Source organism: Haematobia irritans, chromosome 3 (assembly GCF_050003625.1).
Source record: "Haematobia irritans isolate KBUSLIRL chromosome 3, ASM5000362v1, whole genome shotgun sequence".
Lineage (NCBI taxonomy): Eukaryota > Metazoa > Arthropoda > Insecta > Diptera > Muscidae > Haematobia > Haematobia irritans.
The window spans coordinates 90,483,146-90,499,419 of record NC_134399.1 but is presented as its reverse complement, the minus strand read 5'-3'; the positions used below and the strand labels follow the sequence as shown (position 1 = coordinate 90,499,419).

At 36.5% G+C, this 16,274-nt stretch overlaps 1 protein-coding gene across 1 annotated transcript; it reads left to right on the top strand.

Moving 5' to 3' along the window:
• Positions 1–14,314: 14,314 nt before the first annotated feature.
• On the top strand, positions 14,315–16,245 carry LOC142231064 (uncharacterized). Its single transcript, XM_075301684.1, has 2 exons — positions 14,315–16,192; positions 16,240–16,245. Exons 1-2 carry the CDS (start codon positions 14,315–14,317, stop codon positions 16,243–16,245), a joined length of 1,884 nt encoding a protein of 627 aa, XP_075157799.1.
• The last annotated feature ends 29 nt before the right edge of the window (positions 16,246–16,274 follow it).

Below are 16,274 nucleotides of genomic sequence, written 5' to 3'. Positions count from 1 at the left end.
AAAAAATTTCAATTTTTTTAGGTTTTGGGTGGATTTTTTAATTTTTTGGGGGTGGTCACGAATTAAAGTCCTTTTCGCTCTAGGACGCATATTTAAGGAGATATGGGCATAAGAAGTTTTTCATATAAAAAATTCAATTTTTTTAGGTTTTGGGTGGATTTTTCAAGTTTTTTGAGGATGGTCACGAATTAAAGTCCTAAGTTTTTTAGGTATTGGGTGGATTTTTAAATTTTTTGGGGGTGGTCACGAATTAAAGTCCTTTTCGCTCTAGGACGCTTAGTTTAGGAGATATGGGCAAAAGAAGTTTTTCATATAAAAATTTAGTTTTTTTTAGGTTTTGGGTAGATTTTTCAATTTTTTGAGGGTGGTCACGAATTAAAGTCCTAAGTTTTTTAGGTTTTGGGTGGATTTTTCAATTTTTTGGGGGGTGGTCACGAATTATAGTCCTTTTCGCTCTAGGACGCATATTTAAGGAGATATGGGCAAAATAAGTCTTTCGTATAAAAATTTCAATTTTTTTTAGGTTTTGGGTGGATTTTTAAATTTTTTGGGGGTGGTCACGAATTAAAGTCCTTTTCGCTCTAGGACGCATATTTAAGGAGATATGGACAAAAGAAGTTTTTCATATAAAAATTTCAATTTTTTTAGGTTTTGGGTGGAGTTTTCAATTGTTTGAAGGTAAAGTCCTTTTCGCTCTAGGACGCATATTTAAGGAGATATGGGCAAAAGAAGTTTTTCATATAAAAATTTCAATTTTTTTAGGTTTTGGGTGGGTTTTTTAATTTTTTGAGGGTGGTCACGAATTAAAGTCCTTTTCGCTCGAGGTCGCTTAGTTTAGGAGATATGGGCAAAAGAAGTTTTTCATATAAAAATTTAGTTTTTTTTAGGTTTTGGGTAGATTTTTCAATTTTTTGAGGGTGGTCACGAATTATAGTCCTTTTCGCTCTAGGACGCATATTTAAGGAGATATGGAGATATATTTCATATAAAAATTTCAATTTTTTTAGGTTTTGGGTGGATTTTTCAATTATTTGGGGGTGGTCACGAATTAAAGCCCTTTTCGCTCTAGGACGCTTACTTTAGGAGATATCGACAAAAGAAGTTTTTCATATAAAAATTTCATTTTTTTTAGGTTTTGGGTGGATTTTTCAATTTTTTGGGGGTGGTCACGAATTAAAGTCATTTTCGCTCCAGGACGCATATTTAAGGAGATATGGGCAAAAGAAGTTTTTCATATAAAAATTTCAATTTTTTTATATTTTGGGTGGAGTTTTCAATTTTTTGTGGGTGGTCACGAATTATAGGCCTTTTCGCTCTAGGACGCATATTTAAGGAGATATGGGCAAAAGAAGTTTTTCATATAATAAATTAAATTTTTTTAGGTTTTGGGTGGATTTTTCAATTTTTGGAGGGTGGTCACGAATTAAAGTCCTTTTCGCTCTAGGACGCATATTTAAGGAGATATGGGCAAAAGAAGTTTTTCATATAAAAATTTCTAGTTTTTTAGGTTTTGGGTGGATTTTTCAATTGTGTGAGGGTGGTCACGAATTAAAGTCCTTTTCGCTCTAGGACGCTTAGTTTAGGAGATATGGGCAAAAGAAGTTTTTCATATAAAATTTTCAATTTTTCTAGGTTTTGGGTGGAGTTTTCAATTTTTTGGGAGTGGTCACGAATTATAGTTCTTTTCGGTCTAGGACGCATATTTAAGGAGATATGGGCAAAATAAGTTTTTCATATAATAAATTCAACTTTTTTAGGTTTTGGGTGGATTTTTCAATTTTTTGGGGGTGGTCACGAATTAAAGTCCTTTTCGCTCTAGGACGCTTAGTTTAGGAGATATGGGCAAAAGAAGTTTTTCATATAAAAATTTAAATTTTTTTAGGTTTTGGGTGGCTTTTTAAATTTTTGAGGGTGGTCACGAATTAAAGTCATTTTCGCTATAGGACGCATATTTAAGGAGATATGGGCAAAAGAAGTTTTCCATATAAAAATTTAAATTTTTTAGGGTTTGGGTGGATTTTTCAATTTTTTGGGGTTGTCATTAATTAAAGTCCTTTTCGCTCTAGGACGCATATTTAAGGAGATATGGGCAAAAGAAGTTTTTCATATAAAAATTTCATTTTTTTTAGGTTTTGGGTGGATTTTTCAATTTTTTGGGGGTGGTCACGAATTAAAGTCATTTTCGCTCCAGGACGCATATTTAAGGAGATATGGGCAAAATAAGTTTTTCATATAAAAATTTCAATTTTTTTAGGTTTTGGGTGGATTTTTCAATTGTTTGAGGGTGGTCACGAATTATAGTCCTTTTCGCTCTAGGACGCATATTTAAGGAGATATGGGCAAAAGAAGTTTTTCATATAAAAAATTCATTTTTTTAGTTTTTGGGTGGATTTTTCAATTTTTTGAGGGTGGTCACGAATTAAAGTCCTTTTCACTCTAGGACGCATATTTAAGGAGATATGGGCAAAAGAAGTTTTCCATATAAAAATTTAAATTTTTTAGGGTTTGGGTGGATTTTTCAATTTTTTGGGGTTGTCATTAATTAAAGTCCTTTTCGCTCTAGGACGCATATTTAAGGAGATATGGGCAAAAGAAGTTTTTCATATAAAAATTTCATTTTTTTTAGGTTTTGGGTGGATTTTTCAATTGTTTGAGGGTGGTCACGAATTAAAGTCCTTTTCGCTATAGGACGCATATTTAAGGAGATATGGGCAAAAGAAGTTTTTCATATAAAAAATTCAATTTTTTTAATTTTTGGGTGGATTTTTCAATTTTTTGAGGGTGGTCACGAATTAAAGTCCTTTTCGCTATAGGACGCATATTTAAGGAGATATGGGCAAAAGAAGTTTTTCATATAAAAAATTCAATTTTTTTAGTTTTTGGGTGGATTTTTCAATTTGTTGAGGGTGGTCACGAATTAAAGTCCTTTTCGCTCTAGGACGCATATTTAAGGAGATATGGGCAAAAGAAGTTTTTCATATAAAAATTTCATTTTTTTTAGGTTTTGGGTGGATTTTTCAATTTTTTGGGGGTTGTCATTAATTAAAGTCCTTTTCGCTCTAGGACGCATATTTAAGGAGATATGGGCAAAAGAAGTTTTTCATATAAAAATTTCATTTTTTTTAGGTTTTGGGTGGATTTTTCAATTTTTTGGGGGTGGTCACGAATTAAAGTCCTTTTCGCTATAGGACGCATATTTAAGGAGATATGGGCAAAAGAAGTTTTTCATATAAAAATTTCATTTTTTTTAGGTTTTGGGTGGATTTTTCAATTTTTTGGGGGTGGTCACGAATTAAAGTCCTTTTCGCTCTAGGACGCATATTTAAGGAGATATGGGCAAAAGAAGTAATAAGTACCTACTACGAATTTCAAGTGTGGTGGGATATTAGGCCGCCATGCAGAGAAATTCAAAGACATCCACTGGGTTGCTAACTTCAGGGCCCAGTGGACGGGTATCGACTGGAGTTATAAATTCGGGCAATGACCAAGAGTTAGGCCCAATTAGTCGACCTGTAGACGGGTCGACAATTTGACAAGTCGAACCTTTTCCAAGGTAACGGCATCAAAAGGAGGTAATCCCTCACGAAAGAGATTCAAGGAACGCAGAAATGCTTTGTTTATCCTAAAGAATTTAGGATCAGTTGACCCAAGCACGTTGTCGGCTAAACAAAGCGATTCCTTAAAATGGGCTCAAGGAATTCTTGAGGCTGGAAAAAGGGAACGATCACCGGATGAGCTGCCATCCTCCAAAAGGGATCAACCATCGTTTGCCTCAGTTGCTAAAGATAGCCTTGGAGCATTGGACGGTATGGTTCCAAAGCAAAAATGGGGGGAAATTGAGAATGCTTTGTCTGGCGTCTACTCACAGGTGCTGGAAAAGTTTCCCGGCCCAGATCCTCGACACCAAGAGGCTGGTTGGTATCAAGGACGAATTAAGCTAGTCGCATTTGAGGACCAGATGTCTATAGAATGTTTTAAAGCTGCTCTGATACTAATTGGTGAAGTTTGGGAAGGAGCTGCTCTAGAGTTAGTCGAGAAGAAAGACATACCGGCTAGACCAAGAGCACATGCGTGGATACCTGCAAACCCTCCTGACCCTGAATCTATTTTAAATAGACTGAAACAATGCAATCCAGATCTTCCAACAGCTGATTGGAAGGTTGGCCGTTTGGATGAAGTGGATGGGCCAAGACGGCATGCAGTGTTTATATTGAACACTCAGTCTTTGCCACATCTAGCAAAGTCTCAGGGCCGTGTATGTTATGGCTTTCATTATATCCAAATGAAGGTGTATAAAAACGATCAGCTAAAGGATTCAGAAATGGACAAGGCTCTGTCTGAATCAGAAGTAAGCGGATCCTCTTGCGAAGTCGAGGGAGATACCAAAGTTGAAGACATGGATAGATACCGTATGCGTGAGGAGGCTTCTACTGCATCAGAACTCACCAAAGTTGAACCTATGGTTATTGCGAGAGTCACCGATATCTCTGAAGAGGACATTCTTGATGACTCGATTGAAGCGGCTGATGTGACGGTTGTTGAAAATCTCGATGGTCCTACGGATCCTCCAGATAAATCTTCATCATTGTAAGGCTGCATGTGCTGCCTTAAAAGTTCTCCTGATGAAAGGGGACATAGACATAGTTCTTATTCAAGAACCATATGTTTATAGAAACAAAATATGTGAATTAAGTACTCCGGGTTTCAAACTATTGCAGTATACTGGTAATGATGTAATTCGAGCCTGTATAATTGCTAAACACGAGCTTAACTTGTTTCTGCTTCCTTCAATGTGCAATGCAGACACTGTCGTTGCCAATTTAGAAATAGCCAAATGCAAATATTGGGTATCTTCGGTCTATATGGGACATGACAGGGAGATGCCTCCATGTGCCGTTAAGACCTTAGTTGAGGAGTCACTGAAAACAAAGACGAAACTCATAATGGGATGCGATGCGAATGCGCATCATAGTATATGGGGAAATAGTGATACTAATGCAAGGGGTGAGTCGCTAATAGAGTTTATTTTGCGTACTAATCTGGTAGTTTGCAACAAGGGAGATGCCCCAACCTTTGTCACTAAAAACAGGCAAGAGGTTTTGGACATCACCTTGGCCTCACAAGAACTGAATGAAATGATATCTGAGTGGCATGTTTTAAGTGAACACAGCTTCTCAGATCATCGCTCCATCAGTTTCAAATTTGATGTTCATACCACCAAGACCATATATCTGCCAAATGTTAGGAAAGCTGACTGGAATAGGTATAGGGAATCGTTCAAAATGATGATACCGGAAATACCAGAGACAAATATGAGCACTGTGCAAGTTATCGAACACGCAGTGGAGAGGATTACTAAGGCCTTCAACATTTCACTGAAAGCTGCATGCCCTAAAGGGAAGCCAAGGGGGGAAAATCGACCACCATGGTGGTCTACGGAGTTAGGTAATATGAGGAAATCGTGCAGGAAGCTCTTTAACAAAGCAAAGTCCACCAGAGCTCCTGTGGATTGGGACGCTTACAAGAAGAATCTGAGAGGATACAAGCGAGAACTGAGAAAGGCTCAGCATAACTCTTGGAATGATTACTGCAGCCGCATTGAGAATACGTCCGAGGCTTCCAGACTACGGAAGGTGCTAGCATCCACGAGCTCCGCTCCAGGTTTTATTAAAACATCGGAGGGCAATTGGACAACGTCCAGTGAGGAGACGCTGGAGGTACTATTGGACACACATTTTCCCGAAAATCAGACGGTTGAACCATGCACTGGCGGTGCCACAGTGGCTCAGCGGTCGTTTCCTATCGAGGAAATTGTATCAGAATCTAGAATAAAATGGGCGTTAAATAGCTTTGGATCATTCAAATCCCCCGGACCTGATGGAATTACTCCGGCGGAGTTACAAGCGGTGGCTGACAGAATTATCCCCTGGTTGTCGGTGATATATATAGGATGTATCAACTTAGCATATATTCCACGAAAGTGGAGAGAATCAAAAGTCGTTTTCATACCTAAATCGGGAAAAGCCTCTCACTCGAGGGCGAAGGATGTCCGACCAATCAGCTTATCCTCATTCCTACTTAAGACTCTGGAGAGGTTGATAGATATTTATCTTAGAACTAGCATCGATTCAAGTTTGTTCTCGAAACGACAGCATGCATACTCGAAGGGCAGGTCTACTGAGACCGCACTACATGAACTAGTGAGCTTTATTGAAAGCTCACTATCTGTCAAAGAATACACAATCGTGGCGTTTCTAGACATCGAAGGGGCGTTCAATAATGTCCATCCGAGCTCGATATTAAATGGACTGACAACTCTGAATGTTGATCCATGTATACTCAGGCTGTTAGACGAACTGCTAATGAAGAGACGTATTTCAGCCACACTAGGACAAGCAAACATACAAAGGTATGTGAACAGAGGCACTCCTCAAGGAGCAGTTCTATCACCTCTTCTTTGGAATGTTGCTATAAATAACCTTCTGGTTACTCTAGAAAAAGAAAGGATAAAAGTGGTGGCGTACGCACAAGGCCGTATTCAGGGGGGGGGGATGAGGGGGATCAAACCCCCCCCGAAATGAATGAATATTTTTATATAAATAAATATATATTTTTAGCTGCATAGAAAATCGAAGATGTTGAAGAAAAGCTGGAGGTTTTATTTTGAAAAGCGCTTACCTATAAAACTTGCACAAATCATAGAATACTAGTTGAAAAGCCCGTCAAACGACGGTCGAAAAAAACAAATTGTTTTTGTTCTCGCACCACAAATTTCATTTTTGGAAAATGCATTTCTGCTTTTTATGTGTGTTTGTTGTTCTTTTTGTGAACATGACTCGCTTTGTTTGGCCATAGCAACAACAACGAAACAGCCAAACACACATGTGTAAATGAAATGGCGCAAAACCTGCGAAAAGAACCTGCCTAATTCAGCTATGGAAGCAATAAAGAGATATTTCCAAACGTGCATATTCTTTTAAAAATTTTGGTCACTTTGTCAGTTACTCAGGGATGGAAAATACAATTTTTAAGAAAGTACAAGAAAGGTATTTTTTGAGCGGAAAGCTACTTTTTACTAAATTTCAACAAAAATTTCACTGGAAGATTATTGTCAAGAGACTGAATTTTAAAGAAAATAAAATTTTGACAAAATTTTCTATAGAAATAAAATTTTGCAAAAATTTCCTTTAGAAATAAAATTTTTACAAAATTTTCAATTGAAATAAAATTTTGACAAAATTTTCTATAAAAATAAAATTTTGCAAAAATTCTATATAGAAATAAAATTTTGACAACATTTTCTACCGAAATAAAAAATCGATAATATAGAATCGCATTCTTTTTTCGACTAAAACTTTCTTGAAGTTCAATAAAATCCTGTTTTTGACTATGTCTCTTACAAAATCGAGATTTTCTTCCCACATGAACATGTCTGTTTTGCCGGATTTGTAAAAGACTATTAGCAAATAAGGTTGATAAAGACTTTCTCAAAATATTAAAATATTTTGTCAAAGCTATTGTACCATAAATCTGATATCGACTCAAAAATGTCTACACAAAAGGTACTAAATCATTCGCGGGGGTACTACGGTACTGACCGGGGTGAAAAAGGTTTGAAAAAAGTACTATAGTATTGCATTTTCCATCCCTGCAGTTACTAAGTGCTCATCCGAACGTTCATTTTCAACAATGAAGAGATTAAAGACGTATCTTAGAAATGCGACTAGCGAGAGTAGACTCAAAGGATTGGCATTAATGTCGGTTCATCGCCGAATAAATGTGCCGACTGAAGAAGTCATTGATTTATTTGCTGCCCAGAAAGCCCGTCGGCTCAATTTAATATTATAACAAGTATATACAGCACTAAGTTCGGTCGGGCCGAATCTTAAATACCCACCACCATGAACCAAATATTAGGGTTTCCTTTGAAATTTCAGGAGGGCTTGAGGACTTGAGGATATTCCCGAAGATAAACTTAAAGATTTCACCTATGAGGACTATATCAGATTCTGGATTTATAAGAACCATTTTTGTTTGAGTTTTAGAGGAATTATTAACATCTCTTGTAAGTGTGCAAAAAAATTATAAAATAACGTCTTGATTTGAAATCTTAAATCTGTAGAAGTAAAATCTGGAAATTTTACATTGAGTTTCAAGCAATTTTCATGATCAGTGCGCCTTCTACACCCTCAGGAAGTGAAGTCGGTCTATATGGAGGCATTATCAAATGTATCGATAAAAACTTAATCCGATACACGTTTTTGTGAGCCTAAAATACCAGAATATTTACAATTTCAGGCAAATCAGATAAAAACTACGGTTTCTAGAAACCCATGGAGTTAAATCGGGAGATCGTTCTTATGGGGGCTATACTAAAATATGGACCGATACTCACCGTTTTCGGCACACCTCTTTATGGTCCTAAAATACCTCTAGATTTCCAATTTCAGACAAATTGGATAAAAACTACGGTTTCTATAAGCCCAAGAAGTAAAATCGGGAGATCGGTCTATATGGGGGTTATACCAAAACATGGACCGATACTCACCATTTTCGGCACACCTCTTTATGGTCCTAAAATACCTCTAGATTTCCAATTTCAGACAAATTGGATAAAATCTACGGTTTCTATAAGCCCAAAACCCCAAATCGGGAGGTCGTTTTATATGGGGACCATTAGCGTAGCTAGACAATTTTCCTAGGGGGGGCTATAGCCCCCCTAGCTGAAAATTTATAGACTGAACTTATAGGTTCAATTAATTTTTTATTTCATAAAAATGAATAACAATATGGACATCAAAATAACTCGACAATTGATTTATAATAAAGCAACTAAAAGTAGTTCCACACTTTTCCCAGCAAAAAAATTGGGAGTTGTTCTAATGTCACAACTTTAAAAGCACTTCCAAAAATGTCCTCACAAAGAAGTTAATTATTTTAACTAGACAGGAAGTTTTTTTACTTCATTTTTTTTTCATATATTAATGCGTATTTTTTTGTTTTCTTTTAAAAAAGGTAAGAATAAATAAAATGGTACAAATTATTCAAATTTTGCCACACAAATTTTAAATTCATTATAGAATTTTTGAAAATATTCGAGAGAAAACGTTTCAAACAAGCGTTAGAATGCATTAAAAATCATAAAAAATATACAAATTAATTATTTGGAAAAATATAACAAAATTTCTTAATTCACATTCAAAACACTGAATTTGGATCACAACTTAAGAAGTGATGCAAATTCATTGCAACGGCTGTTGAAACGGTGGACATTCGTTCTATGACAATTTCATATTACATTCATCGCTTCCCCGCCAATTTTGCACCACTTCCGGACCCAAAAAGAAGATTTTCACTTCTTTTTGGCTATGCTGCATTATTAAGATATTAATTTATGAAAGAATAGTATCAATTACTATTTTTTTAATTAAATTGACTAAACCAGACTAAACAAAATAATAAAGGAGCTTTAGTTATTCAACTAAATCAAAAGTTCAACCACAGATTTATTTTATAAATATCAGATTTCAAACATTGCCATCGGCAACTGATACCACAACCAAAGTAATTCGATTGTGCATGTCTTTAGCGGAACTTTTTGCGGTTGTATATACTTGTTTCATTTTTAGAAAAATTTAAAATCGTAAATAGGTTTTCAAATTCTGGGGGGGGGGCTAAAATTTTTCTGGGGGGTCTAAGCCCCCTCCCCAGAGGCCTTCCTACGCTTATGATGGGGACCATACCAAAACATGGACCGATACTCACAATTATTGGCACACGTATTTGTGGTCCTACAATACCTCTAGATTTCCAATTTCAGGTAAATTGAATAAAAACTGCGGTTTCTATAAGCCCAAGAAATAAAATCGGGAGATCGGTCTATATGGGGGCTATACCAAAATATATATCGATACTCACAATTTTTGGCACACCTCTTTATGGTCCTACAATACCTCTAGATTTCCAATTTCAGGTAAATTGAATAAAAACTGCGGTTTCTATAAGGCCAAGAAGTAAAATCGGGAGATCGGTCTATATGGGGCCTATACCAAAACATGGACCGATACTCACCATTTTTGGCACACCTCTTTATGGTCATAAAATACCTCTAGATTTCAAATTTCAGGCAAATTGGATAAAAACTTCGATTTCTATAAGCCCAATACCCCAAATCGGGAGGTCGGTTTATATGGGGACTATATCAAAACCTGGACCGATATAGCCCACCTTCGAACTTGACCTGCCTGCTGACAAAAGACGAGTTTGTGCAAAATTTCAGCACGATTGCTTCATTATTGAAGACTGTTGCGTGATTACAACAGACAGACGGACATCGTTATATCGTCTTAGAATTTCGCCCTGATCAAGAATATATATACTTTATATAGTCGGAAATCGATATTTCGATGTGTTACAAACGGAATGGCAAACTTATTATACCCCCGTCACCATTCTATGGTGGTGGGTATAAAAATATTGTATACATACCTATGCATAAATAAAATTTTCTACACATGAGATTATATGAATATTTTTTTTAAGTTGAACCCCCCCCGAATTAAAATCCTGGCTACGGCCTTGCATACGCAGATGATGTGGCTCTGGCAGTCAGGGGAAAATTCCCATCCACAATCAGAGATATTATTCAGAGGGCCCTCCGGATGACTGAGAAATGGGCGAAAGACAATGGTCTTGGGGTAAATCCTGCAAAGACAGAATTAGTCATGTACTGCAAAGATCGCAAAACTCCCACGGTTAGGCCTATTTCCTTAGGGGGTATTGAAACTCCCTTTGGTGATTGTGCAAAATACCTTGGCGTTATTTTGGACAGGAAGCTGAACTTTAAGCTTAATATTGAAGAAAGGGCGAGAAAGGCAACTGTAGCTTTGTACTCGTGCAAAAAGGCAATAGGAAAAAAGTGGGGACTAAAACCAAAAATTGTGCATTGGCTATACACGGCAGTGGTTACACCTATAATGCTATATGGTGTTGTAGTCTGGTGGCCGGCACTTCAGAAACCGACTTGTTTAGATAATGTTCAGCGTATGGCGTGTTTGTGTATTTCAGGCGCATTCAGCAAGACAGGAACAAATCCCCTTAATGTGATGCTGCATCTATTGCCTTTAGACATTTTGGCCAAACAGTCAGCTGCAACAACGGCTGTGCGGTTGCGCGAACTATCGCTGTGGTCGGAAAAAGGTTACGGTCACAGTTCTGTCCTCAAAATAATGCCAGATGTGCCTAACGTAGTGGATTACACTTTGGCGAGTCCACTTTTCGACAAAAAGTTTGAGACTCTAATCCCCAACAGTGAGGCGTGGTGTACACGGACCCCGGGGAATAAAAGATATATAGATTTCTACACTGATGGCTTCAAATTGGATGGCCAAGTGGGTTTTGGAACTTCGAATAGCGAAAAGATTACCTGATCACTGTAGTGTTTTTCAGGCTGAAATATTAGCAATAAGAGAGGTGGCGAATTGGCTGAGAAGTAATGTTCCAAAAAATGTGGGCATTAATATATACTCAGACAGTCAACCTGCAATAAAATCCTTGGACTCTGTGTTCCTCAACTCGAAAACGGCCATCGACTGCCGCAAATCTCTCAATGAGATGTCTGAGCAGTACAATATTCACCTAATATGGATGCCTGGCCATAGGAACATACCGGGGAACTGCGAATCGGATGAGTTGGCAAGGCTAGGGACTACCTTACATATTCCAGGGGAACTAGAATTTGTTGGTATGCCCCTAGCTACCTGCAAGCTCATGCTGCGTGAGAAGGCTGTTATGATGACAAATGTTCGATGGGATAATTGCAAGGGCTGTAACGACTCCAATCAAATATGGCCCCATTTCAACTTAAACCGCACACTAGATATGCTAATGTTCTCGAGACGTCAGATATCACTCCTGACATCTGCTATAACGGGTCGCTGGCTGATAGGCTATTTTGCAAAAACTATTGGCGCGAAGTATAATGACTATTGTATGAGCTGTCATGATGCGGAGGAAAAAGAATCAATTAAACGCCTCTTGTGTGAGTGTCCTGCATTTTGTGTAAAGCGCAAGCAACTTTTAGGAGCATATAGCTTCAGATTTCTGGCGGATCTGGAAAACGTTAACTTAAGTAGTCTGCTAATGTTTTTGGAACAATCTGGTTGGTTCAACAAAGAAAAATAATCAAGAAGGTTCAGCGGTTAAAACTAGAAGTGCCCATATGTAATAGGTACTTTTAGTTAATGTGGTATCACAATGGACTGAATAGTCTAAGTGAGCCTGAATCTTAATCGGGCTGCCACTTTAACTTAACCTAACCTAGGAGATGTGGGCAAAAGAAATTGTTCATATAAAGTTTTCAATTTTCTTAGGATTTAGGTGGATTTTTCACTATTTTGAGGGTGGTCACGAATTAAAGTCCTTTTCGCTCTAGAACGCTTAGTTTAAAAGATATGGGCAAAATAAGTTTTTCATAAACAAATTTCAATTTTTTTAGGTTTTGGGTGGGTTTATAAATTTTTTGGGAGTGGTCACGAATTAAAGTCCTTTTCGCTCTAGGACGCTTAGTTTAGGAAATATGGGCAAAATAAGTTTTTCATATAAAAATTTAATTTTTTTTAGGTTTTGGGTTGATTTATCTATTTTGTGGGGAGTGGTCACGAATTATAGTCCTTTTCGCTCGAGGACGCTATTTAAGGAGATATGGGCCAGAGAAGTTTTTCATATAAAAATTAAATTTTTTTTTAAGATTTGGGTCCATTTTTCAATTTTTTGGGGGTGGTCACGAATTAAAGTCCTTTTCGCTCTAGGACGCTTAGTTTAGGAGATATGGGCAAAAGAAGTTTTTCATATAAAATTTTCAATTTTTTTAGGTTTTGGGTGGATTTTTGGGTGGGTGGTCAATTTTCGTGACCACCCACGAATTAAAGTCCTTTTCCTCTGAGACGCATATTTAAGGAGGTATGTCCAAAAGAAGTTTTTCATATAAAAATTTAAAGTTTTTAGGTTTTGGGTGGTGTTGAAGAATCAATATTTTTGATTATTAATTTATCCTACTAATTTTATATAATTTTTCTCAATTATTTTTATGATTCAATTTGTTTTAATATTTTCATTTAATTTCTTTATTATTTACATTATCATTCAATTTCACATATTTTCTGTTCCACCCTAACAAACGCTATCCCCAAATGCATCAACGACCCAACATCAATTTTAAACAGCTGTTACGGTGCAGTGTTGTCGTTGTTGTTGTTCGATATTGTTTTGGTTGGAGTGACTGTCTATTCGACATAAACAAAACAACAACAACACTGTTACACGTGATGATTTTTGGAGTCGTTGATTTGCACTCTTCTTTGTTTGTCACAACTCTTTAATTCAAGGCCACAGGCTATGTGGTCAGTGATCTCTTATTTTACCATTGATGTTGTTGGTGTTCTTTTCTATTGCATATTTGGGGATCATAAAAAACGGAATTCATGAAATCGATGGCCCTTTTTGCAATAGAAAAAGAAATCAATAACACAGTCTAATGGAAGAGATCACCGAAGAACATAACTGCCTTGCTGCTTATCGGTCGCATTTCGCGAAGTTTTTTTTGGACTTTATTTTTTTCGTTGAAAACAGAAAACAAGTGAAAAAATATAAAATTACTGATGCTTAAGACTAGTGGAAAGGAAATTGAATTGCTGTTAAATTAAATCAATATTACTAAACTAAATAAATTATTTTTGTTGGAATTAAAGAAGAAAAAAAACCTAAAATCATTTAAACTTGTAAAAAAATCTTGCTAATTTATAAAATAACTAAAAAATCTACAATAATCAAAATTAAAGCAAAACTGTTAGATATAAGTGAAATCAAAATCTCAATAAAACTGAAGTTTAAATTAAATTAATTAAAACTGAAATCAATAGTGTCATTTTTTTGCGTTGACTGAAAAATAAAAAGAATTACTCCTACATTTTTATGGTGCCGAAACCCGGGAACTTACGTGTTTCCCCTAATATAACAAAATTTATTTAAATAAAAAGCGTTTTCTATAAAAACGAAAATATATTTAAACTCTGTGTTTTTTTCTAAAAAAAAAAAAAAAACGAAAATTATTTCAAACGCAAAGTTCTGTCTCTAAAAACAAAAAAAAAAGTTTTCTCAAAATCTAAAACTATTTCAAACAAAGCTATTTAAAATCTTTTCAACCAATTGTGAACAAAATCGAAAAGTGAACGATCTCGCAATTTGGTAAGCTGTATCACGTTTCTTTTTTTTTATTGTTTTTTGTTATTTTTTATCCTAATTTTATAAACGTAAAATGGAAGATTGTTCGCGTGAAATTGAGGACCAAAGGGTTTTGGAAAAACAGTTAAGGGAGATTATTTCGGATTTTGATAATTTGTCGAGCTCGGAAAAATCTCGTGGTTTGTGTCAAAGTTATTTGGAGGAAATTGATCAGATTAAGAAGACATTTGAATCGAATCATGAACAACTTTTTGATTTTGTTAGGGATAAATCTATACCTCTAAGTGATGTTCCTTATTTCTCGGAGGAATGTCATCGGAAATTTAATAGGATTTATCTAAGTGGCAAAGGGAAATTTTTAGATTTCATAAGTGACTTTCGTGATACGTTTTCAAATACTTTTCAATCCAGTATTTTTCACGCGTTGTCTCATAGGAACGATTCTGCCTCTTGTGATGTTCGCTTACCCAAAATCGACATACCGACTTTTTCTGGTGACTATCTCGGATGGATATCGTACAGGGATATGTTCATTTCACTGGTTCATAATAATAGTTCTTTGTCTAAGGTTCAAAAATATTATTTCTTGAAGAATTCGTGTAGGGATACGCCTTTGTCTATCGTGAATGAATATCCCGCTTCAGAGGCTAGCTACGAATTAGCTTGGGCTGCTTTAGGTCGTAGATACCACAACAAAAGGAAAATCGCTGACTCAGTTTTCCGGAAATTATTTGATATTCCTCAATCTAATGGGTCTTGTGAGAGTATTAAGATGATTTTAGATAACACTCGTAACTGTCTGGCTCTTTTGAATACTTTGGAGATAAGTTGTGATAATTGGGATCCAATATTGATCCATATTACTGTGGGGAAATTAGATATTCAAACGTGTAAGGAATGGGAGCAATCTCTGAAGGCATCGACAGATATCCCGAAGCTAGATGAACTCTTTATTTTTCTCGAAACTGCGTTTCGTACTTTAGAATCGATTAGCGATCATACTGGCCCATCGACTAGGACACAGGCGAAAATTTCGAAGAGTAACAACATGTCATTTCAAACTAATAATTCGTATCAGGTTCGTCGAGTGAACACAGTTTCCGTAGGAGACGGGAATTGTCCGTGCTGTGGTAAGCGTCATTTGTTGTACAAGTGTTTCAAATTCGCTGCTCTTTCATCTGCCGCTAAATTTGATCTTCTAAAGGATAAAAAGATTTGTAGAAATTGCCTCAATACTGGCCATTTTGCCAGGGAATGTCGGATCCAGAGCAGGTGCAAGACCTGTAATATGAATCACCATACAATTGTTCATAACGAATTTTCTTCGAATCAGCGAGCTAATAATTCGGTTAAATTCACGAGTCCCGTCGCGACTAGTAGTCCAGATTTGGACAATCCTTTTCCTAGTTCTTCTGATGGAACAGTTGCAACAAATTCAAATGTTAACTGCAATTTGTCTCTTTTGAATACCACTGTTATGCCTCAAGTGTTATTGGCCACGGTTCGTGTTGTAGTAAAGACGGATTTTGGGGTGTTTAAATTACGGGCGATTCTAGATCAGGGCGCTCAGGCCACATTAATTACGGAGCAAGCTGCTCAACTTTTGAAACTTAGGAGGTACAACACATTTACTCGCATTGTTGGTGTTGGAGGGAATCAAACTATTACAATTCGTAAATATGTCAAGTTCTGCCTCAGCTCTTCTTACGAGACTGATTTTAAATTGGAAAGTAGTGCATTCGTGATGCCGTCGTTGACTAGCTATCATGCAGCTCCAATAGATAGGAAATATTTGCCCGATTTATCGAATTTACATTTAGCTGACCCTGATTTCGATAGAGGCGATAGTATTGACTTGCTCTTAGGGGGAGATATTTATGGGGATATCTTGCTTCCTCAACAAAAGAAATTCGAGAAAGGGATTTTCTTACAATTATCGCATTTCGGTTGGGTAGTATCAGGGCCGACGTCTGAAATTTCTTATTCTCCCAATCTCAGTATTAATTTCTGCTCACTTGACTCGCAATTGAAGG

Bases quoted from the DNA above. Each gene is read 5' to 3' on its own strand.
- LOC142231064 (XM_075301684.1), top strand. From the start codon at position 14,315: ATGGAAGATTGTTCGCGTGAAATTGAGGACCAAAGGGTTTTGGAAAAA.